This window comes from Drosophila nasuta, chromosome 3 (assembly GCF_023558535.2).
Source record: "Drosophila nasuta strain 15112-1781.00 chromosome 3, ASM2355853v1, whole genome shotgun sequence".
NCBI lineage: Eukaryota > Metazoa > Arthropoda > Insecta > Diptera > Drosophilidae > Drosophila > Drosophila nasuta.
In genome coordinates, this window is record NC_083457.1 from 54,938,476 (window position 1) to 54,960,917 (window position 22,442).

Consider the following 22,442-nt stretch of genomic DNA (forward strand, 5'->3'; position numbering starts at 1 on the left):
GTCATGTCGCACTTCCAGGGCCTCGACTGAAGGCCGCGCTTACAAATGCAGCGAACATCGTCGTTAGCCGTTGACTCAATTTACTGTTGGTTATTGCCTGTTGTCTGTGGACTGTTGACGCATTGGCATCTTGACAGTCGTCGTTTAATGGGCCATGTATTTGTTCGTTGTAGTCGCACATTTGGCACGTGCTGCGGCCTTTTGGTGATTTGATTAGGTTTTGCGCAAAAACCAATTGAAATGCGGCTTCCCGAGTCGCTTCACAAAAGCCATAAACCAATTATAAAATACAAAAGTTTGAGTACATCATACAAGATGTACTCACGCCAATACACGCACACACTCATCCCTAGCCACACATGCACATACAAACTCACCTCTCGCTAAATGAAAGCTGCACCCCCTCAAAATGAGGCACAGCAATTGCTTCAGGGATGCAGAGTTGCCTCAGATATTAATTGAAATGCTGTCCAAGGTACTAATACAGTAATTAATAAATAAAGTATACGAACTGTTGTGTCTAAAAGAGACTAAAAGAAATAGAATAATTTTTCAAACAATCGAAAACCGTTTTAAATGAATTGCAAAGTTGCGAAAGAGAAATTCCATTTGAAATTAATCGGAGTACTGAAAGTTGCAGCCCTGATTTCGGTTGCTGCACATCAATTGCTTCAGGGATGCAGAGTTGCCTCAGATATTAATTGAAATGCAGTGAAATTTAAGCAAGACAAGCAATTTAGGCATCACCCCAATTAATATTTTCTCAAAATTAAAATTATCTTTATAAATTGTGTGTAAACACATATGGATATGATAAGCTTTTGAAGCTGAAATCGAGTTTAAAATTTATGGGCTAAACAAATGTGAAAGATAACTAATTTGGCTGCTAGTTTAATGATTTTACTGATTATTATGCAAAAGAAGAGTAATTTGCAAAAACATAAATATTGAAAATTATTGTAAACTGTAGAAAAGGTAGTATTACGGTAATTAATAAATAAAGTATACGAACTGTTGTGTCTAAAAGAGACTAGAAATAGAATAATTTTTCAAACAATCGAAAACCATTTTAAATAAATTGCAAAGTTGCAAAAGAGAAATTCCATTTGAAATTAATCGGAGTACTTGAAAGTTGCAGCCCTGATTTCGGTTGCTGCACGTAGTGATTGGCAATCTTACAACCCCCTAGGGTTAGTCTCCTGCCCTTCGACCTCCTCCTGCGTATGTGTGTGTGTGTGTGGATTTGGTGGCACTTTGTCATGAATAATTTGTTGAAACCACTTAAAGGCAGCAGCCGCCGTCAAATGTCGCACGCATTTCTAGACAAATTCAAAACAAAATTTATAATAGACTTGCGCCCAGGATCCTGGGACTTGGCTGGGAGTCAGGATTGTAGAAGGCCAGCTCCGAGGTCTGTGTGGGTGCGAGAGGCGGTGTGAGGGTGTGTGTATGTGTGTGTGCGAGTGTCGCTCACGTTTTACGGCACTTGAACGACGCATTAACGCGCGCGCACAGCTGCTGTACTTGTTGTTTGTGCTGCTGCTGTTGTTGCTGGTGTTGTTGTTGTTGCCACGCCCATTGCCAGACGCCTTTATTATGGCAATAAACTCAGTTCGTAAGGCTAAAGTGGCGCATATTTTACGCAGCTTTTTCCCAGTTCGCAGTTTGCACAGTTCCTAACTTGGATACGACAGCGATTGGCAAGGGGATTGCCCCGAAGATGGCAACAACGTCCAGGGCAAGGGGAAGAGGAAGAAAGGTATGAAGTAAGAAAGAGAGAGAGAGAGTGAGAGGTGAAGTTGCTGGCAAAAGAACTTTGTGTGAGGCAAACGGAGCGCACATATTTCTTTGCGCCTTTTTTGCGAACATTTCTTTTTAATTACTCGCTGCCACTTAGCCATGCCCCACCAGCAACAGCAATGGTTGCCAGGGGGCAAGAGGAGAGGACTCCTTTGATAAGTTGGCAGCTGCAGCGCGAGGGTCACTTGAGAATTGCGGGTGCGCCTTTTTTGTGTTGTATTCAAGGATGTTGCATCAAAGCTTTTAGAGGGATTAACCAATATGTTGAATCATTCATTCATTTGCCTGCAACATGCTGCAAACTTGACAATGAAACAAGCTGTCACGCACCCACACCCACGCACACACACCCACACACACACACCCAGAGTTTTGGCCAGCTCCAAGTCAAGTGGCAAACAACAAATAGATGTTGCAGCCGCAGCTGTTGTGGCAGCTGCTGTTGCACCATGATTGTGCATTTAGTAGACGACTGCCACGCCCACCAAAGCCCAGACTCAGCTAGCGCCCACATTTTGCGTATGCACAGTCACAAGGCAAAACCTCAAAGCTAAGCGTAAAAGCGAGGGATGGATGAAAGGGGTAGGGGAAGGCTCAGAGAACTGGGAAAGAAGCCCGGCAAATCCTTCAGCGACAACATCATCATCAACAGCAGCAACAGCACAACTTTGTTGGCTGGCATGTTATAGACACTCACTTACACCATCCCTTACACACAGCCTCACTTCCCATTGTTGCTCCCTCTTCTGGCTTTTCTCCCCCTTCGCTTTGCCTTGTCCGTTGCCTTGCAAAATCGCGTAATTGGCATTTTTAAGCAAAATTCACGCTTCAACACTTTTTGGAGTGTGTCTAAATGCCACTGCTGTTGTATGACTGTGTGTGTGTGCATGTGTTGGTGTGTATGGATGTGTGTTTATTTAGGTGTGAGTGTGTGTGTTGATTTGGGCTGCTGTTTGGTATTGTAAACACCTTGATATACCGTCTGCCTCTCACTCTTCCTGTTTCTCTCTCCCTCGCTCACTCTCTCTGAACAAGCGCACACTCGATACTTCTAATTAGTGCGATTTAAGCTGCAGCATTTTTCACTCTTCACTCCCTTGCAACTCCACCTCTACCCTTCCCTGCTCTTTAGATCGCCATTTTCCAAGTGCAAAACACTTTATTCACCCTATTTATGACATTTGTTAATTAATTTTCCATTGAATTGTGGTTGGGGCCAACTGTTTATAAATAAGATTTTAAGCTGACAGAGAGTTGGGGGTGCAAACGGCATTCGCAGTAGTCAGCGGGGGAAACGAGAGAAGGCAAGTGTGGGCAGATTATTATGCACGCATTGCGAGCATATGGAGCGAAAAGTTAATCAAACTGAGAGGAAGCGAACATAACACATTACATTACATAAGAAAGTCCGCTCAAATTATGCAAAGCGAGAATTAATTAGTTATTTTTTATTTAACCTAATTGATAAGTGTAATGAAGCATAAGCTTGCTAGCTTGCCAATGGTGAGGGTGTTCTGAACTATAAGAAAGCTGTTACAAATCGAAGTTTGTAATAATTACAAAAATATTGTGTTCAGCATCTACAGATTTATAAATAAAGTAAAAATGCTTGAAAAAAATAATAATCGAGGGTTCAAAATGGTTAGCAAACTTGGGTGTTGTGATCATAAGATTTCTTGAAAAATATTGTTTTGGAAGAGTATCAGGAATTATAAGTTCAGGACTACTGAATTTAAATAAGAGCCCTGAATCAAATGCCTTTTGATTGTGTTCATAACATAACAGACATAGAAACAATTTGTATTTATTGCACATTAGTAAATAAACTTAAAATGTATATATTTGCTTGGGTATGACTGTATTCGCTTCATTGGAGCAGTTTTGTAAAATAAATTTAAAATAGGTTTAATCTGCAGAGGGCTTTAATTCCCTTAAACAAAGCACTGACCTCATATTTATAACTACAACTTCCGTTGTAAATCGAATCGTAAAAGAAAATGAACCCATAAAATTAACATATAATGTGTAATTCACATGTCTTCAATTGATTGACTTATAAGTTGTGGCATTCTTATGAAATACGCTGAGCAAGTGAATAGATTAAATCAATAAAAATGTAAAATTCGAACGTTCGACGCTTTATCGTGTTGATCTGAGGTTTAATGAGCAACCGTTTCGGGTTGGTAATACCCCACTTGAGCACTTGAGCACTTGAGTGCAGAAAACCATTTAAACTGCAGGCCCAAGGTCATGGACAAATGTCGATGGTAGCGCACAGAAATCGAGGCAAAAGTAACGGACGCCAAGCACGCACTTGGGGCTAACACATTAAGCCCACTGAAGCTACAGGTAATTTCTGGCCAAGAATTGCGCATGCGCAACATGGACAGCATTGTCTTTGTCTCCGTCTCTGTCACCAGTCCGCAGTCGTTGACTTGGCAACTGGGGAACACGTGATGCGCATGCTAATGTGGTTGCAAACACCGAAACACGCCGAAAATCGAGAGGGCCAAAAGCCAAGAAACAACAAAAAAAGTGCAAGTGCTGGCCATAGCTATAAAAGCGCTGGCCTGTCCACGATTTAGCATCACAAATCAACTGGTCATTCACTAGCTGACAACTGCAAACACCCCAAAAAAAAACAACTCAAAATGTTCAAATTCGTAAGTAGACCACGGCACACTGAATCCTCGACTGAATCCTCAAGCAATATGCCATCTCTTCCTTAGTTCGCCGTCTGCTTCTTCGCTGTTGTGGCTGTGGCTGCTGCCAAGCCTGGCATCCTGGCCGCTGCTCCTTTGGCCTACACCGCACCTGCTGCTGCTGTCGTCGGTAGCGCTGCCTATGTGGCACCTTATGCCTCCAGCTACTCGGCTCACCAGGTCGCCCACAGCGCCGCCTTCCCCGCTGCCTACACCGCACCCATTGCCGCTCCCCTTGCTGCCGCCTACACCGCTCCAGTTGCCGCTGCCTACTCCGCTCCTCTGGCCGCTGCTTACTCCGCTCCCTTGGCTGCTGCCTACACTCGCTATGCTGCTGCTGCTCCTTTGGCCTACAGCGCACCCTTCGCCGCTCCCTATGTGGCTCGTCCCTTCGCCGCCGCCGCTCCTCTGCTGCTGAAGAAGTAAATGTGGATCTGAGCGATCCATGGGAATATTGCGCCATGTTTTAGCAGCATGGTTGTGCATTTATTTCCCCCCTACTAGCCTGCTTGTGATTTTGTTACCGAAATAAATGTAAAAAGTTTAAGTTTCAATGAACATTTTCAACTGACTTTTAATTGCATTTAAGTACAGTGGCAATACGCTCTGAATAACTCGAAAGTAAAACAAGAAAAAAAGAAACGTAACACGTCTTAAAATTATTCCAGAATAAATTATATAGCGTAGGTATAAGTATTATAATTATATATATGTGCTATAAGTACATGGATTGCTTTTAGCGACGTTTGACTGTATTTTGGTCTTGTTTGGCATGCGCAGCGTTTATTCACGCAAATATTTCAGTGGCTTCATTAGCGTCTTTGAAAGCATTTCAACTAGATTCCACAATGGTTTCAAGTCGAGCCAATTGCCGCTCTGCATATCAATTAAGTGTCGAGTCGACTGTCAGTCTGCGTGTGTATCGCAGACATCTGCGGTATCTATAATATTAATGTACATTCCTGCTGGCTATGATTACCGCAGAGACCACAAATCCGCCAAGTCTGAGATACACTTTCAAGAAAGCGACATCTGAAGCACTTAAAGTAATGATTCTAATTTATATAACATTGAGCTTAGTTCTGAAACCACATTAGAAATTATTTACGATATATTGGACATATTTGAAGTATATTTCAGAATTAAAATGAAATATTACTGACTTTTTATTCAAGGAGCATTCTTTCTATCTTGAAATCATACTATCATTCTAAAATTTTACCACAGAAAATATATATTTCCAATATATATCTATGCTATTAAATAAAACAGATATATTAAGTATACGAGCTGGTTAACGCAAATAGAGTTGACAAAATTTATACATTGGAATATTGTACAAACACAGAATTTAAGAATGAAATAACCTAATTTTAATAGTATTTTGCTATTCATATTGTGCCAAATTGGCAAATTTATGTATTTTGTTTAGCATTGCGCATCTGTGAATATATCGAACAGTTGTTGGCCTAATTTGTGCTTAATTAAAGTGGAGAATACAGGGACATTTCTCTGAGTGCATTCAGTTCGATGACAAAAGCCACAAATAGGCAAACAGACATCGGAGACAATATCCTTGCACAGGCACTAAATTAAAATTGACACCTGCTGTTGTGTTGTCGTTGTCGAAGTTGCCGTTGTTCTAGTTATTAGTGTTGTGTTGCTGTTGCTGTTGTTGGCGCTAATGAGGTCTGAAACCCAAATGCGTCAACAGCTCCGACAGCCAAATTCGAATAATGATTTAATGATGTACGAGATATTGCTAAGCGGCTCAAGTTGCCTCATCATCGAAGTCAGGTAACCATAGGAAATGGCAGAAGAGCAAAGGCAACAGCAACAGCACAAGCTGCTGGATTGAGTGGAGGAAGCGAAAAAGTTTTGGCAATTATCGTTCGGTCTAAGCTTGAACTTCGAGAACAACCTCAACTCGAACAGGCTGACAGAACTTTTTGACTTTATTGTTGACTTTGTTAAATGTGGCTAAATGGGCGTAAATGACCAGCAACAACAACTGCCACACACATACACAAACGCAGCAGCACAGGCTCACATATGAGTGTGTGTGTGTTTGTGGCAAGGGTTCAAAAGTTATACTCGAGCGTGTGGCGTCTCCTGTGGCGCTGCTTGAAATACGCAAATTTGTGCCGACAAACGGAGCCCAAGCTGGCTGCCCAGCAGATGTTGCCAGAGGAGGCGGTTAAGGGTTGAGCTTTGCGTGCACCATATGAGGATGGGGAGAGGGAGAGGGGTTGGTGAGCCCGCTCCAAGATTCATTATAAAAACTGACAGCGCGTAAGCAACATCTTGCGGTTGCTTTGAAGAGCAGGCAAGCAAGCAAAAAAGACGCATTCAAATGGTAAACATGAGCGGCAGGGCAACAACACGCTGTGGCAGCAACAACAACAACAACATCATATTGTGGCAAACAGCAACAAACAGAATACCTCATTACAACAACAAAAAGCAGGTAGTCGTTGTGTGCGTTATCCGCATCCGTTGGAATTATGTGGCATTGTCTAAAAATGAGTTTTCGTTGCTTGTTGCTATTTTTACGTTTCATCGAACAAAAGCAAAGTACCTTGCAACAGCAACAGCAACAGCGACGGCAACGGCAACAAAGCAGCTAAAAGCTGGCAAAAACATAAAGCATTAAGCGCACACGAAACGAAGCAGCAGATGAACAAGTCGAAAAAGGCAAGCCATAAGAGGTGGGTGGCAGTGGCAAGAGGCAAGAGGCAAGAGGCAGCAGAGGTAGCTGGTTGTGTGGCAGCTTAACGAATCAGCGCGTAGCCATCCCCACTGCAACATACGCGCAGACCGAGCATAATACCTACTCCTCTATAGTAGTCTGTGTGCTACACTCCGAAGATGTGTTCAGGTGATAAAATTGTCAGTCGCAATAAGTAGCTTTTGCTTTCCTTACTACGTTTTCAAATATTTATTTCTATCGGTTGGCCGAAGAAGTACCCTGAACTGCAAAATCATTGTCAACCAGGAATTATTTAATCTTAGACGTCATCAGCGCAAATGTAGGACAAATATTACTGATAATCTCATCAAAGCCAGTGTATTCCATAACGCTCTACTTACGATACCCATCGATCAGTAATATTTGTAAAAATTTACACACTTGCATTGTGTTATTTGAACTATATTTCAAACACAATAATTGCCCTTATTTTGATGACTTCGTTGTTCATGCTTTAACAGGAGATCTATCGCAATCTTTTCAGTGTCTGCTAGTTTTTGTCGCCTGACAATCATAATACCCATAAAGAAACGCAACTGCAAGGCGCTCAGATCCCCCCCTCATTCAGCCCTTGTCAGACGCATTAAGTAAAGCACGCGGCATGTTGGCTCAAAATGAAGTGCTGACAACGCAATGTTGCAGTTGTCGTTGTTGCTGCTACTGCTGCTGGTGCTGCTCGTGGCGTGGTGATGGCGTTGATGGTGATGGTGGCACGTCAGATGGTGCGAATGGCGCAAGTATTGCCCATGCCTGGTAGCAGCTAAGCGTCTTATGGTCTTAGTGCCAGACCGCACACACACAGACACATCGAGAGATGGAAGACAAAAGAATGAGAGATGTCTTTGTGTGCGAGTCAGTGTGATTGGTGCGTCGTTCAGCTGTGGTTGCCACTCCACTGGCTCTGTCTCTCTCTCTCTGTGTCTGTGTCTTATTCCTGGCTGGCTGTTTAATTTACGCGCTGCTATTATTTTAATCTTTTGCGCTACAACAGCGTGAAATGACTTTCACCTGGCCTCTTGGTTTGGGCCACACTGAAGGACTTCAGAACGCCATCTTAGTCTTCATCTTCATCTGCGTCTCAGTCTCAGTTTTTTGCTTTGCCTTTCTTTTTTGTCTCACCGTGGCAAGCACAAAAGCATTTAGCACAATATTTTTGCCGAGGCAACTTGCTGACAGTCGACTAGTGGCTGCTCTCGATGCTGGCTCTTGGCTGTTGGCAGGTGGCATGTGGCAGCTGGCAACTGCCAGGAAGCTGTTGCTTTTGTCTTTGTCAGTTGGCCTGAGGGCACAAGCTGCGGCCAGTGCCGACTCTGCAGGATAAGTCATCGTCATGGTCCTCATCAGAGTCATTGTCGCTGTTGGTTTGGAGAGCAAACTACAAGCTCATGTGTTTCTTGGCCACTCGTTTATTTTTAAGTTCTCCCAACATCTCTGATTCTTATTGTTTTAAGTGGCGGTGATCTAACATTCACATTCAGGTGCAATATAAACGAGCTGAATCATATCCGTACATCATTGCCTGCTTGGCGCTTTCAACGGCACCTAAATCTTTCACAGGCAGATACTGAGAGCCAGGCGATTTGTTGACCAAAAAAGCAACACTATCATCAAGGGAAGCAGCAACAGCAGCAGCGGCAATAATAAGAGCAGCCAGCATAGCAAGACCCTAGGATCTAATGCCTCAAATCATTTTCATTTCTTGTCTTGTCTGACGTTGAGAGCTGCTGAAGACATTTGCTGCTCGTCCTGTTGCCGTTTGTCCTGCGATGCTTTGTTGGTATTTCGTGGGCGTTTTTACTGCACAGCACTCAAAGCGCTTAAGCTCATGCCCCCTCCCCATTGCCCCTTCTCAGCTTGCTTATTTTTTGCCAGAGTCGAGCGCTGTTTTTGCCCCCTCTGCTTGCGAGTAACATTACAATATTTTAAAAGATTTACTGACCCATGTTATGCAGCTGTAGGTATTGCCGTTGCTGCAAAGTGCAAAGCGCTGTAAAATATTACGTATACGCACAGTGGCAGTGTGGAAGACAGCTGCAAACAAAAGTCGAATCTTCATTGCTTTGCTTGGATTTGAACAAATCAACAAAAGCTCCACACGAGCAGGTAATATGCCAACCAGTACTTTATCAAATAACTTTCTACAGATAAATTCAAAATTCTTTACAATGTATTTTAAGCTGGCCAAATGACTCGTGACTCGACGCCATCAATTTGGACGTGTTCAATTGCGTTAATCAACTGCAAATAAACTCACCCAAAGCTGTCTTAAACTCTCATGTTTGATGCCCATCTGGGGTTGTGGTGGCTTGGCGCCTGGAGGTGGAAACTGCTGATGGTGATGCTGCCGTTGCTGCTGCTTAAGACCTAAAATAAATAGAATTTTTAAGTAAATTGAAGCAGGAAAAGTTATTTGCTGCGGCCCAAACTAAGTCAAGCAGCAGCAGAAGCGACCGGCAGTCCACACTTCTGTGCTAACTTGGCCAGCACATAACTCACGAGTGGAAAGAGCGGGGCGAAGGGAGAGTCGAGGCAACTTGTAGAAAAGCCACATAGTGGCTTTGGTGGCACTTTTTACACCGCACATGCCGCACACAGCGCCAGCAACAAATGGTGCACATTACAAGGGCCCAAAGCTACTTACCCAGGCAGTTGGCGTGGCAAGAACTCACATAGTTTATTATCAGCAGCGTGAAAGGGTGCACGTTGTCCCTCTCTCTCTCTCTTCTTCCGCACACACTCCTTTGCAGTTTGTCGGTGTGTGCAACAAGGCGCAAAACTTAAGCGGCGAAGACAAATTTTTTATTGCACAAGCCCAAGTCGATTTCGATTATTGACTGCAAGCAAACTGTTGCACACACACACTCACACAGTCACAGCAGGAGATGGTGGTGGGTGGCACGGGGCAAGTGCTGGCAAGTGAAGCAGCTCCTTGAGGCAGTCAGGCAGACAGCCAAGTGCTTTAGCTTTGGCATTGGCTTTGCTCGTCGCGTTCGCTCATTTGAGTCACATTTTATTATTTTCGTGCATTTATCGTATGCTCACTGGCATTTTATTTTATTAGCGTGACATCTCAATTGATAGACCCTTGTGACCACACTCAGAGCAGGAGCAAGTGCATCGTTGCCTATGTTGAAATGGCTTTAAATTGTTGACTTTGCAGCAACTAAGCAAATGCGAATGCAAATCGTTTTGCCATTCGCATTGATCGTTTACATGTATACGCTTTACGCCAATAACCTCTGGTAGTGCTGAGTAATGACAAGTTACAAATTCAGCGATCTGGCAGCACTGCACACTTTAAGCACTGTTTTTGAAATTTTCCGAGTAGGCAGTGTATTGTCAATTTATTAGATGACATTCAATGATTCGCAGAATTCACAGTTTTCTCTTTAGTATTCTGTTAAACTCGTACGAGGAACACTAGAAAAGTCTCATATTATTTATATACTCATACGGTTTTTTTTCCTAAAAAGTTTTTAACGTGTGAGAAAAAGATACAATAAAACAGACATAGGCGTCATATTGCAAAAGTATTCGAAAGTAACTCGTCGAACAATGGGCTACGATAATTACGGTGGCACCGAAATTGCCGAACAGCAGGGTCAAGACATCTACGCCGGCGGCGTCAATGGCAATAGCGACTTGGGGCACAATGAACAAATTTCTGCCACTGCCACCGCTGCTGCCAGTGCTGCCGCTTTGGCTGCTGCTGCTGCTGCCGCCGCTACTTCTGCCAGTGCAGACTTTCAGCCGTCTCTGAATCGTCTGCTTAGCTCTATTGACTATGATTTGTGCTTCAAGCATCCACTGGAGCACACCTGGACCTTGTGGCACTGGCAGAACGATCGTGCCAAGGCCTGGTCCGAAATGCTTAGCGATGTTACTAGTTTTAACACTGTCGAAGACTTCTTCAGGTAAGCAAAAGGGAAGTATCTTTGCAATGTCGTCTAACAATCTGCTACTTTTCCTTAGTGTCTATTACTTCATAAAGCCGCCATCTGATCTAAAGATATTCAATGATTATATGGTCTTCAAGCACGGAATTCGGTAAGTTTAATCCACACTTTTGTTTCATGTAAATGCTGATTACACGTCTGGTAGTCCCATGTGGGAGGACGACAGCAACAAGGAAGGTGGACGCTGGGTAATGTTTCTGGAGAGGGACTCAAAAGAGCTAGTCGACAAGTTGTGGCACGACTTGGTAAATTTTCATCATTCCAAACGAAATGTTTTTTCTTAAATTCATTGTAATGCTTTCAGCTCTTGTGCACCATTGGCGAGTGTTTCGAGTACTCGGAACAGATCTGTGGCGCTGTCATCAATGTGCGCAATAAGGGCAGCAAAATTTGTGAGTTTCCTTCTCAATAGTTGCATGCTTCGTTCATTTACCTACCTTTGTTGCAGCTCTATGGACCAAGGACGCTCGCAATGAACAGGCGATTCAGGCAATTGGCCAGAAAATGAAGCAACTGCTGCAGCTGAATGAAGTGGAGCTGCAATATCAGATCCATAGGGATGCCATGGTGCAGGCCGGACCCAATGTAAATGCCATCTATAAATTGTAAATCAGTGTTGCAAGGGAAAGAACATAGTAGTAGGGTAGGAACCCATTGAAGCCTTAATATTCCCAGTGCCTGGTTATAATAGTGACGGGCGTAAGACAATCGTTCTTCATCCAATTTAACTTGGGGTAGAACTCGAATATTTTGTACACAAAAAACGTGAAACTCGAAACATGTAACCGTAACCGTAACCCAAATAAAGCTTTGTAGAATGACGAAAAGTTGCTTTCTCCCTCTTTGTCAGGAACGCTCACACATGGACATGGCCGTGGTTGAGCTTCCTTTCGGGGATAAAGCGAGCACGTCGTATAAGCTGTCCTTATACAAGGCTCGAATGTAAGTCAGTACGTTGCACGTCCTTCGCTTGCTCGGCTCTGCTCTGCTCACTTTATGGCGATTATCCTTTGCGCCATAATTTTGGCTATTTTTGCTGTCATGTCGCGCGCGCATTTTGCGCTTATGTCCTGTCTGTCCTTCCTTATATTTGTCTGCCTGTCCCTTTGTGGGCGTGTTACCTCGTCGTGGGCTTTTGTGTTTATGCCATGCATAGCAAATTGTGAGCAATTTATGAAAATATGTTGGACACGCCCATGTTCAACTGGGCGAATCGGAGTTGCAAAGGCAGACGGCAAGGACTCGTCCGCACATGTATTTGATGAGATTGTTGTAATTTGTTAGGATTTCGCTTTTTATTGTTTTATTGAATTATGAAGTGGCATTCACCAAATGACACGAACGTGATACACTACTAGCTTCACACACATTCACACACACACACAGACTCTGATGGATATCCTGCTGTGGCACGTTTGCTTGCCGCCAGCTTTTAATATCGGTCGACATTCCATTGAGTCGCCTGAAGATTGCAATGCAGTTGACAGGTGGAAGTCAGACTGGCAGACTGGCAGGCTGGTAGGAAGGCATCAAGAGCTGCTCCTTTGACACCACTTGTTGTTTAATAGAGCAGCAATTTGTAAGCACAAATAAAACTCATCTGTTGCTGTGCCGGCAACTTCCGTTTCCGCCGCTGCTGCTTCCGGTATTCTTTCTCCAGCTGCTGCTGCTGAAAGATAAGGCGCTGCAAAACAAATGTTTTTAGTTTTTATTAAATGCAATGCAAGCTTAATTGAAAAAGCGCTGCGCTGGCAAAAGGACTTTGCTCCTTTGTCCAGTTACTGCGTGCGTTCTCTCTTACTTTTTGTTTGTATGTATGTATGTATGTGGTGAGCTAGTCCTCCCTTCGCACACATACACATACACATACGCCCCTTGGTCCAATGCTCGTCCTGTTGCTATTTTAATTAAACAAAAAGCGTAAAATGTTTGACCATTTCCCTGGCTTCTGGTGAGAGTTGCTGCTGCTCCTCGTTTCTCTGTTCTCTTCCTCTTTGCTGTTTGTTTGCCCAGCGACTTGTCTTTGGCACGTAAATTTTCTTTGCCAACAAGCACGAAATTGTTTGCCTGTTCCCATGTCCTGCGCTCTGTGTCCTTTGTCCCCTGCCACCCTTATTCCTCTGTATCTGTCCTCGCAAAACAAATTAATTGTCTGTTTTTTCGCATAAACTTTTTCGTCCTTGTGGTCCCTCCTCCGATGTCGTCTCGCCTTCGCCTCCTTCGTTCCTGAAATTTTCAGCGCTCTGTTTGTTGCGTAAATTGCCGCAATTGTTGTTGTTGTTGTTGCTGTTGTTGCGTTTTATTTGCTCTATCTTTCGCTGCCTTTTCAACTGTCTTTCGTCTCACTCAAATTTCACTTTGCTTTCGCTTAGCTCATTTGCTGCACAACTTGTCCGGGAGTCTCCATTTCATCATTTCACCATTTTCAGCGATTTTCCACCCATCGCCACCCACTTTTCATCATAATTCAAATGTAATTTCATTGCCACCGCCAACTCCCACGACGCTCATAATTATTTTTTGATTAAAGATGCTGCTTTCCGACATCTTCGTCATGGAGTCGTCGCTGCTCGTTGCTCGCCGCTCTGGACATCATCCGACTATCATTTGGGAGCACGTCTCACCCCTCTTCCCCATCATGTCCAACAAAATATCTATGTATATTCCTTAGCTGGCAGGCAAACACGGCGGATGAGTCAATTTTCAGCATCCTTGAGGTCGCTGGGGAATCGCATAACCCGTGGCCAGTGGCCAGGTTCAAAAGTTGAATACATTTTTGCCTTCACCTTTTTATTTCTTAAAGTCGGTGGGCTACTTGGTTTCTTGATATTTTTAGCCGCTAAGAAATAAAGTAAAATGACAGCAACATTAATTTTCTTCTATGTACATTGTATATTTAAAATTATAAAAATACATTTTTTAAGTAAATAATTAATATATATATTTATAGAATTTAAATATAAAATAAACTTGCTAGAAGAATTGAAATACTTTAGGTAAAAAGGAAATTCCTTATTATTAACGTTGCACTGCATTTTACCTTTCATTGAAGTTTTTAGTCTATGGTCAATGCGATGCTTTCTGACTTTTGCTCGTTTATTACATATATTTGCAGTTGGAGTATAATGATGATGAAATCATTTTCAATAAATGAATACAAAATGCTGCTTCTATTGGCCCGAGTTGGAAATCTACTTAAACTGAAATTGAATTTATTTTTTTTGCATTCAATACTATGAATGTATGCATATCAAATGTGTTAAGGCTTTAACTTGAGGTTTTATGTACAACGGATGCAAATGAAATTTAAATAACGAGTCACAGTCTGAGAGAGGAGAGAACATGCAAAAATATCCTAGATTGGCAATCAAATTGGCAACACGGTCTACAAATTAACACGTCCGTTTGGTTATCATGTTTCAATATTTTATAACAGTACGCAAATGCAATTAGAGGCATTTTGACAAGGTCTGATGAGGCCGGCAGTGAAACAAGAATTAATTGAATTTATCACAATTGTGCGAAAGACACAAAATGAAATATAATATGCGAGCCAATTTGAGCATAATGATTTTAACATAAAAATAAATTGCATTTGTCCTCAACTTCGCCTCCAAACGGGACAGAAGACTCGCACATTTGCATTTAAAAATAACAAAATTTAAAAAAAACATAAAGTGAAGAAAAAAAGTAGTTAAAAGTTGACAACAATGAAACATCAAAAGCACAGAGCGAAAAACTTTCAAACCATAACTTGAGCGGGCGGAAGGCAGCTGCAGGTGGCAACCCTAAACCCTTTTTTTAGTGCGACTCTCTGTATTTAATGCGCCCACGTCCACAACCACGCCCACTTGCTCATACTGTGTTTTTGCGCTCCTTTAGTCGCTTTTTGTTTTGCCAACAATAACAGCAAATTTTTCTAAAATTTCATGTTGCCTCTGGCCCTTGTAGGTAAAGAGGAGGGGAGCACAGTGTGGTTTGGGGGACAACCCAAGCTATTTGCAATTTAACTTTTTCACACACACAGACATATACACACTCGTACACAGATAGTAAGCTAAAGCTAAAGGCTGAGCCTGGCAAAACAAGGGCACGTAACCCAACAGAGCTTTAGTTTGTAGTTGGCTTTTATTAACTTTTGTATCTGTCAATGTGTATGTGCGGTGGGGTTCAGTCTGTATGAATGTGTGTGTGTTCAGTTCCACTTATTTTTGGGCACAGAAATATGCGCTATTACTGAGATTTGCAGCGTCTTTGTTATCCCTGCCAATTTACAGTTAACTCAAACTTCGTGCTGCGCCTTGCAACAACAACAATAACAACAACAACACCTAACGGGCAAAAGTAAAAACTAGTCCACTTAATGCACAATTTAACTTTGGAATTTGCGTCTTGTCTTTTTTTCCTAAATGGTAATTCGTCGCTCACGGCAGACTGATGTTTGCTCTTCTCGCTGCTTATCCTCTTCCAGCTCCAGCTCCAGATCCAGCTCTTGCTCATTGACCCCCGCTTGGCAAAGCTGCATGTTGCCAGCAGCATTTGTTTCAGTTAATGCCGACAAATCGAATTGAAAGAGTTTCTCTATGAATCCAACTCTTATCGCATTCAGCTGGAAGCTCTTGGTCAGCATGTCAAAGATGCCCTTGCAGCATACCTGCTGCTCGCGCAGTGACTTGCTGCTTCTCATGTTCGACACGGCATCTCCAACCTTGTAGGCTACTATGAGTTCACAAAAGTTGCCCAGCGTCTGTAAACAGAGGGGTAAAAAGAGGGGTAGAACCACAATTAAGGCGCTACGTGAACTCACAGTGATCAACAACTCAGCCACGCTCATTGTTTTGTAGCCATCACCCCAATCAGAGGTCGTCATAAAGAAGCTGAACTTGACGAGCAGCGGCACAGCAAAGCAATAGCAACGCTGCGTGTATAGCATGCGATAGAGCAACTGCAGCATACCGTGGCAACGCAGCCGTATTGAGACCGTGTCTGACTGCCAACGGGGCAGGAGCACAGCCCAATTGGAACCATCATAGTGGTCCCCAACTGATACCAAACCAAAGGCCATCCACTTGTAGGTTAGGGGCACCTTGTAGTAGGCGGGTAGTGGCATGACGGCACCATCGAATTCCAAGGCCAGTATAAAGTCAAAGTGTATCATCATGCCATTGTTGCCCCTCTCCTCGGCAACAATCTGATGGGCAAAGGGTATGTTATTGCAGCTAAGCGCCGAGTACTTCAGGTCATAAGCGGAGCCCCATTTGCCTTCTACCGTGGAGATCTCTTTCACAGCCAGCTCCAGATCAGATTGCAGCAGAAAATTCATGGTCTTGGCATTGACCACATTCCCAAAGAAGAAGGGATGCTCAAAGCCAGCTTTCTTCAGCTGCACACTGCGTTCGTCCTTATTGAAACTGGAGCTTAACGCGAAGGGCAGGCAAATGGGCAGAAATGTTTCAAACGCCAGCGGCATATCTATGTCAATTTGCCTGACAGAGGAAACTACGAATCACAGATTATAGGCTTTTGACAGTATTGCAGTTGCAATTGCACATTAATAGTTTCGCACCTGTATTTTCCATCGGTTTCATATGGTTCGCAAATGGGGAATGATTGCAGTACAATTTTCTAATAACCTCCTTGACTATTACTTTTGCATCGGTTACAAAGCGATAACGTGGATCTGGAATGCCGTGGAAACTACAGGCCATTAATTCGATGGTTTTAACAAAGTCAAAAATTGGCATTCTACAAAAACAAAAATAACATTGAATACACAGGAAAACAAATGACAACGCAAAGCTTGTGACTGGTAACCGTTTCGACGTTGCCAGATCAATCGAAAAAGCCGATAACTAAGCGATCGAGAAATGTCAGCCAGTAGTGTTGCATGTCAAACTATCGAACGAAGGAAATGAATGAGCTGCAAATGGCATCCAAATACTACGAGATGATTTTTACTATGACCCACAACGTGGCTTCTGCGCACTTGAGCACAGCATCCACGACGCGTCGCAGCCTTTGGAGCTGGCTCTGTAGCAAGCATCTCTGGCTTTGGCCAGCGCAATGTGAATTTAGTTGCTGTTTGACGTTCCTCGCGTGCGGTTGTGCTTGGTCTTGCACTCTTCACACTCAGCGGGAGTTCTCAAGCCGAGTCTTTTTTCTCTCGCTCCCACCCAACAAAAAACAGTCTTCAAACGGTACGGTTTAGTGTGTATGAATGTGTTGTGCTGGTATGTATGATTGTGAGTGAGTCAGTGAGTGTGTGAGTGCAAAAGAGAGTCTTGTTATTTACTAGAAGAGAACGCGTCGGCGCCGTTGCATTGCTGTTGTGTACGAAAGAGCATGCAAGGTGGCAAAGTGCAATAGCAAGCTAACTGCAACTACAACAACAAAAAAACAACTACTGTGTTATACATAATAGCAATAACAACAAGAACGGCGGCAACGTGCGCGCTGAGTAAATAACAGAGTTATATCCATGTACATTGCTCGCCTGCACTTTGATGCATGTGTTTGTGAGTGAGCGTCGGTGGTTGTGTGTACGTGTTTGGAAGAGTGTGTTAGTGTAGATACTACGAGCAACTTCAGTGTAAAACACAACGTGCGCCCGGCAACAAGACAACAACAACAATAAGAGTAACAATAACAACATCTGAACGCCAACGCCAACGCCAAGTATGCAATGCTTGACGCGCAAATTTCGCTGATAAAGTTGTGTCTAATGAAAGGTGCTAGACTAGACTCCATTTACCTCTTACCTTTCGTCTTCTTCTGCCCGCATTGCATGCGCGCAAATTGAAAATAAATTGAATTGCAACAACGTATAAAAATCAAGCTAAGCCGCTGTTGCAGCACAAGAAGAACAACAACAACAACAGCGACAAATTTCGGTCCTTCATTCTTTTTTTGAAAGTGTAAAGTGTCTTTCGGCAAATTGCATGTAAATGTGTTTAGGTTGATGGCAAGTATTAAAAATACTAAAACGAAACTCTAAAATACTTAATATACTTATGGACATGTTCCTCTTGTGAGTGTGCGTGTGTGTATGAGTTTGGCAATATCGTAATTTTAAAGTTCTTCGAGAATCTTAGAAGTGATGAAGGGTTTTTTTTATATCACAAATTAATTTATTTTCTACAAACTTGGCTTTCTACTAGTTGAATGTATTGCTTTTAATGAGATGTAAACGAAAAAATCTTTTTTGCTCAAATTATTTCTTTTAAGTTTTATATTTCGTAGAATTGATGTAAGTTTACAAGTTAACGGTAGCCCGTATCGTTTAATTTATGTTTCAATGAACAATCAATTCAATACATATGTTAGTTATTAATATTCTCTTTATGCTCCTGCATAAGTTTAGTAGTGCATTAAATCGGGGAAACAGTTTCAGAATAGTTTCAGTTTAAATATTTCGTGTTGTTTTGAGTAATCATGGATTATTTTAAATTTAGTTATTGCGAATTATATTTAATTATTTTAATTGAGTTATTATATTACACAACAATTAAGTTCGAGCTCATAAATCTTTTTGATGTCACTATTAGTTCAGTCTACTTTTTTGTGTTTTATCGCATTGTGCTATTCTTTATGATCCTGCAAGTGCTTTAAATATATATTTTTGCTGGGCTTTGTTTAAAGTCCTTGTAGCCCCTCTCAACTGCTGCTCATCAATAAAGCATGTGCTGCTAAGCGGGACCGTGTGAGTGTGTATCTGTATGTGTGTGTAGGTGTGAGTTACTTCTAGCATATGTAATCTAGCATGGTTTTTGTTCAACCCGCCCCAGAGTTGCGCGTGTGTTGCCCATTAAGTGCCTTGTGTCGAGCTTCTGCCGCTTGCCGCCCGTTCCATCCCTTTTCTGGAGTTCTAGAGTTCAGAGCAAATTGGAAGACACGTTTAACGCGACGCTTTCACGTAACCTCACCAGACGTCATCCTGGCAACCCAGCATCCTGACATCCTGACATCCTGGCATTTTGCTACCTTTGGCTGGCAACCTTTTTTGTAATTGCCGCTTAATTGTTTGACATTTTTGCCATGCGTTTTGCTCGATTTTCGTTTTATTTCACAAATGCTGCATAGCATTCGAAATTTTGCTGCCATTTGCCGACTTTTCCGAACAATTAGACGTCACGAAGTTGGCAAGTGACTTATTGACTGCAATTAGAAGGACTTTTAAAGGGGTCTGACTATTGATTGTTTTGTATTTTCGAGGGGTATTTTTGAGGATGCAGCTTATCGTAAGAGTAGAGCCACAGCCTGTGTTTGGCCATAAATAATGCTTATACCGGCCGGTAAGAGAATGAGAGTGGGACAAGACATAGAGAAAGAGAGAGAGAGGGAGAGGGAGGGAGAGTTTGCAAAAGAGAATTGCCTATTGATTTGGTGCAGCAGAGACTGCTTCGAGTTGCGTGTCGACTCGTCTATGCTATATATATGCAACTATTTTGGACGTTGCCGCCATGACAAACTATAAATCTGTGAGCCGGCATATAGTACACACACACACGCACACGCAGTGAGTATATACAGCACAGCAGTTATTGTTGCTGCACACGATGCTGCACACACAAAATTTATCGATTGCCGCATACACACACTGGACACGAGAACTCAGAGGACGCTTGGTCAAGGGGGACAAGGGGGACGCGTGTGTGTCGCATGGGCGACGGTAGCGGCAACGGCAACGGCTGCTGTTGCTGATGCTGATGTGTAGTAAAAATCGCTCGTATTTCATGCGGAAGTGACCATACACATACACATACACATACACACACTTGCACCAAAATGCCCGCTCATATGCGTAGTAGTTGTCGTAGTAATAGTATCAACAGCAACAGCAGCCGGCAACCAACGAACGAACGAACGATAAATGGATTGGTTTATTTAAATTTTTGCTCTCGTGCTGTAGTACGCAGCGGCTTATGTACGATATATGTATATGTACATGTATGTACATATATATGTAGTACATGCTAGAGAGCACAATTCCTCTTCTTATTGTTTGTTGTTGTTCTTCTTGTTTTTGGTCATTCGGCAACAGCTGCAGCGCTTGACATTGCGTATACGCAATGTGCCTTGCGTATGCGCAATTTTCGAGCGTGTAGATTGCATTGCTCGTTGTCATTAATTAGCTATAGCTGTGCAGCAAAAGTCGTCAGTAAGTTTCACTTTTTTTTACTGCACACTCCCACTCCCACTTCCACTATTTTTCCTCCGTGTTCTCTTGTGTAAGCGACCCTAATCCATCATTTGCCACAAAAGTCACGTACGTCAGGCTGCGCTTGAAAAGGAAACTTCCCCTCGGAAGAAAGTTCGTGCAACTTTAACGTACACAACGACAACGACAACGAGAACCTCAAGTACTGGGGGAAGGGTGGTGTAGACGTTCGCTGACTGCCAAGTTAGTTGTAACAAATTAAGAAATCACTTTCGCCCCGCCGGCTAAATATATGCGCCGCGCCATTGGCAATCCGTGGCACGCTTGCATGCTGCAAAAGTTTTCCTCTTGCAACTCTGCCTCTGCATGGACCTAGCTGTCAAAGGCCAACGCAAAAAGTGTTTAACAAAACAAATGCTAAACGGGCGCACATCAATTTCAACTTGATGTATGAATGGGGTCTATTCTATACTATACAGCATATATATTTTGCTTGATATATAGTATATGGAGCGTTTATATTTAGTGGTCGTAACGAGCTGAGCACAGTTGGCAAACATTTTGTGATTGGCGTGTGACACTTCGAGCCTCGCAAGGTTCACATTTAAAATTTACTGCAGTCTTTCGCATTTATGTTTATGTCTGTCTAAGGACATGATTGATGTGCCTGCCGTCGGTCTGCCCTCGTTGAGATTGAAGGACCTGCTTGTTCCTGCTGGTTGAGTGTCAAGAAAGTTCTAAGGCGAAAGGCCCAAGACAGCAAGCGTTAAAGGCGAAAGGTGATAAAATTGCGCAATTGATAAAGTTGGCAAGCACCTTTTAAAGGTGCGAAATGAAATTGCCGCTGGCTTGTTTTACAAACACCATCAAAACAGCTAATAAAATTGCTGTCTGCCTTGGCCAACTTCTTAGTTTTGATGTGTGTTTTTATTGAATATTATCTGCGAAAGTAAAATTTTAATTCGAAAGTTTAAATGGCGATTATTTAGTTTACAAACACAGAGATATACAAGATATAGGAATATATGTGGTATATAAATCTTTATTTATTTATTTCATTAGGAAGCGGAATGCAAATATTTATTGCATTTCTCTATTATTTTATATTTTTGGCCTTACATTTATTTTCCTCTCGAGTTTAAAATTCTTTTGATTTTCAATTTTCCCTTTATACTTTCTGCTACTGAATATTTTCCACTGAATTTTTCTGGGCACATTTCTAGGAGCCAAAAATCAGAGAGAATTGCGTTGTTTTTCGTATCTTCACCTGAGTCGATTGATTCGATTGCCACCTCTCAGGCTCAGTTTTCCTCTATGTTCAGCATTGAGCTTTTCATTGTTTGATTTGCAGCATGTAGTTTCACATAAGCACTTGCTTATTATGTCAGTTGATTGCTCAACCAACTATTGTTTCGCCACTTGTACTCTTTGCTCCCCTGGTTCACATATTTGGCAATAGCCTCCTCTCGTCCCTCTCCTTCCCCTTCTGTTCAGTCACCCTTTTGGTAGCACTTACCCCCTTTGACTTAACCCAATATTTTGCTCGTTAGTCATAAAAAGCAAGAAAACAAAAGCCCAGCAGAGTGTGGCGTAGTAAAAGCCAAAGGCAAGGAAAAATCACTGAGCACCAACAACAAAACAACAACAACAATAACAACAACAACAAGAACAACTACTCAACGTTGGCATCAGCTGCTATGTGCAAAAAGTTTATGACTTTAGACCCATTTTGTGTGTTGGGCGGCGGCGACGCTGAACTCATTTTTTTCCCCACCGAATCACTGCAAACGCCCCACCACAGCAACGGCAACAGCAGCGCAGACGACCTCACCTTAGGGCTGTGCCAGCTGCCACTGCAGTTGCCTGTTGTCCTAGCCTAGTCCTGACGCTGCTCCTGCTCCTGCTCCTGCTCCTGCTCCTCCTGCTGCTGCTGCTGTTGTTGCTATCTGACTGCGGCGCCTGCGTCGCTGCTGTTTTTAAATGATTTTTATGTGCACTTCAAGCAGCAACAGCAACAACAGCAACAACGGCAACAAGAGCCGTGAGTCTCGTCTCTTGCTTGTTTGTGCATATTTTTA

At 42.7% G+C, this 22,442-nt stretch overlaps 4 protein-coding genes across 9 annotated transcripts in view; 3 read left to right on the forward strand and 1 right to left on the reverse strand.

Moving 5' to 3' along the window:
* The first annotated feature begins 4,375 nt into the window (after positions 1-4,375).
* LOC132790702 (larval cuticle protein F1-like) lies at positions 4,376-5,065 on the forward strand. The gene is made up of 2 exons (XM_060799336.1): positions 4,376-4,463; positions 4,530-5,065. The coding sequence occupies exons 1-2, from the start codon at positions 4,452-4,454 to the stop codon at positions 4,926-4,928; spliced, it is 411 nt and encodes a 136-aa protein (XP_060655319.1). The 5' UTR covers positions 4,376-4,451; the 3' UTR covers positions 4,929-5,065.
* A 5,571-nt stretch (positions 5,066-10,636) lies between these two features.
* On the forward strand, positions 10,637-12,034 carry LOC132792700 (eukaryotic translation initiation factor 4E1). Its single transcript, XM_060802148.1, has 5 exons — positions 10,637-11,165; positions 11,224-11,298; positions 11,353-11,452; positions 11,512-11,599; positions 11,656-12,034. The coding sequence occupies exons 1-5, from the start codon at positions 10,807-10,809 to the stop codon at positions 11,814-11,816; spliced, it is 783 nt and encodes a 260-aa protein (XP_060658131.1). The 5' UTR covers positions 10,637-10,806; the 3' UTR covers positions 11,817-12,034.
* A 3,191-nt stretch (positions 12,035-15,225) lies between these two features.
* LOC132792843 (uncharacterized) lies at positions 15,226-17,006 on the reverse strand. Its single transcript, XM_060802347.1, has 3 exons — positions 16,774-17,006; positions 16,015-16,706; positions 15,226-15,954 (listed from the first exon to the last, which is right to left on the reverse strand). The coding sequence occupies exons 1-3, from the start codon at positions 16,949-16,951 to the stop codon at positions 15,613-15,615; spliced, it is 1,212 nt and encodes a 403-aa protein (XP_060658330.1). The 5' UTR covers positions 16,952-17,006; the 3' UTR covers positions 15,226-15,612.
* A 272-nt stretch (positions 17,007-17,278) lies between these two features.
* Positions 17,279-22,442, forward strand: part of LOC132794068 (cell adhesion molecule Dscam2) — a 47,364-nt gene continuing 42,200 nt past the window's right edge. For 5 of the 6 annotated variants that reach the window (XM_060804298.1, XM_060804301.1, XM_060804300.1 and 2 more), the window contains exon 1: positions 17,279-17,404. The gene's annotated coding sequence lies outside the window, so the exon portion shown is untranslated. Of the gene's footprint in view, positions 17,438-22,442 lie in introns of all 6 variants that reach the window. The other variant, XM_060804299.1, reaches the window with a different exon arrangement.

Coding starts and splice junctions, on each gene's coding strand:
- LOC132792843 (XM_060802347.1), bottom strand. CDS start 16,951: ATGCCAATTTTTGACTTTGTTAAAACCATCGAATTAATGGCCTGTAGT. Junction 16,707..16,773: donor GAAACCGATGGAAAATACAG/GTGCGAAACTAT, acceptor TGTGATTCGTAG/TTTCCTCTGTCAGGCAAATT. Junction 15,955..16,014: donor TGGCTGAGTTGTTGATCACT/GTGAGTTCACGT, acceptor CTCTGTTTACAG/ACGCTGGGCAACTTTTGTGA.
- LOC132792700 (XM_060802148.1), top strand. CDS start 10,807: ATGGGCTACGATAATTACGGTGGCACCGAAATTGCCGAACAGCAGGGT. Junction 11,166..11,223: donor ACTGTCGAAGACTTCTTCAG/GTAAGCAAAAGG, acceptor ACTTTTCCTTAG/TGTCTATTACTTCATAAAGC. Junction 11,453..11,511: donor ACAAGTTGTGGCACGACTTG/GTAAATTTTCAT, acceptor TAATGCTTTCAG/CTCTTGTGCACCATTGGCGA.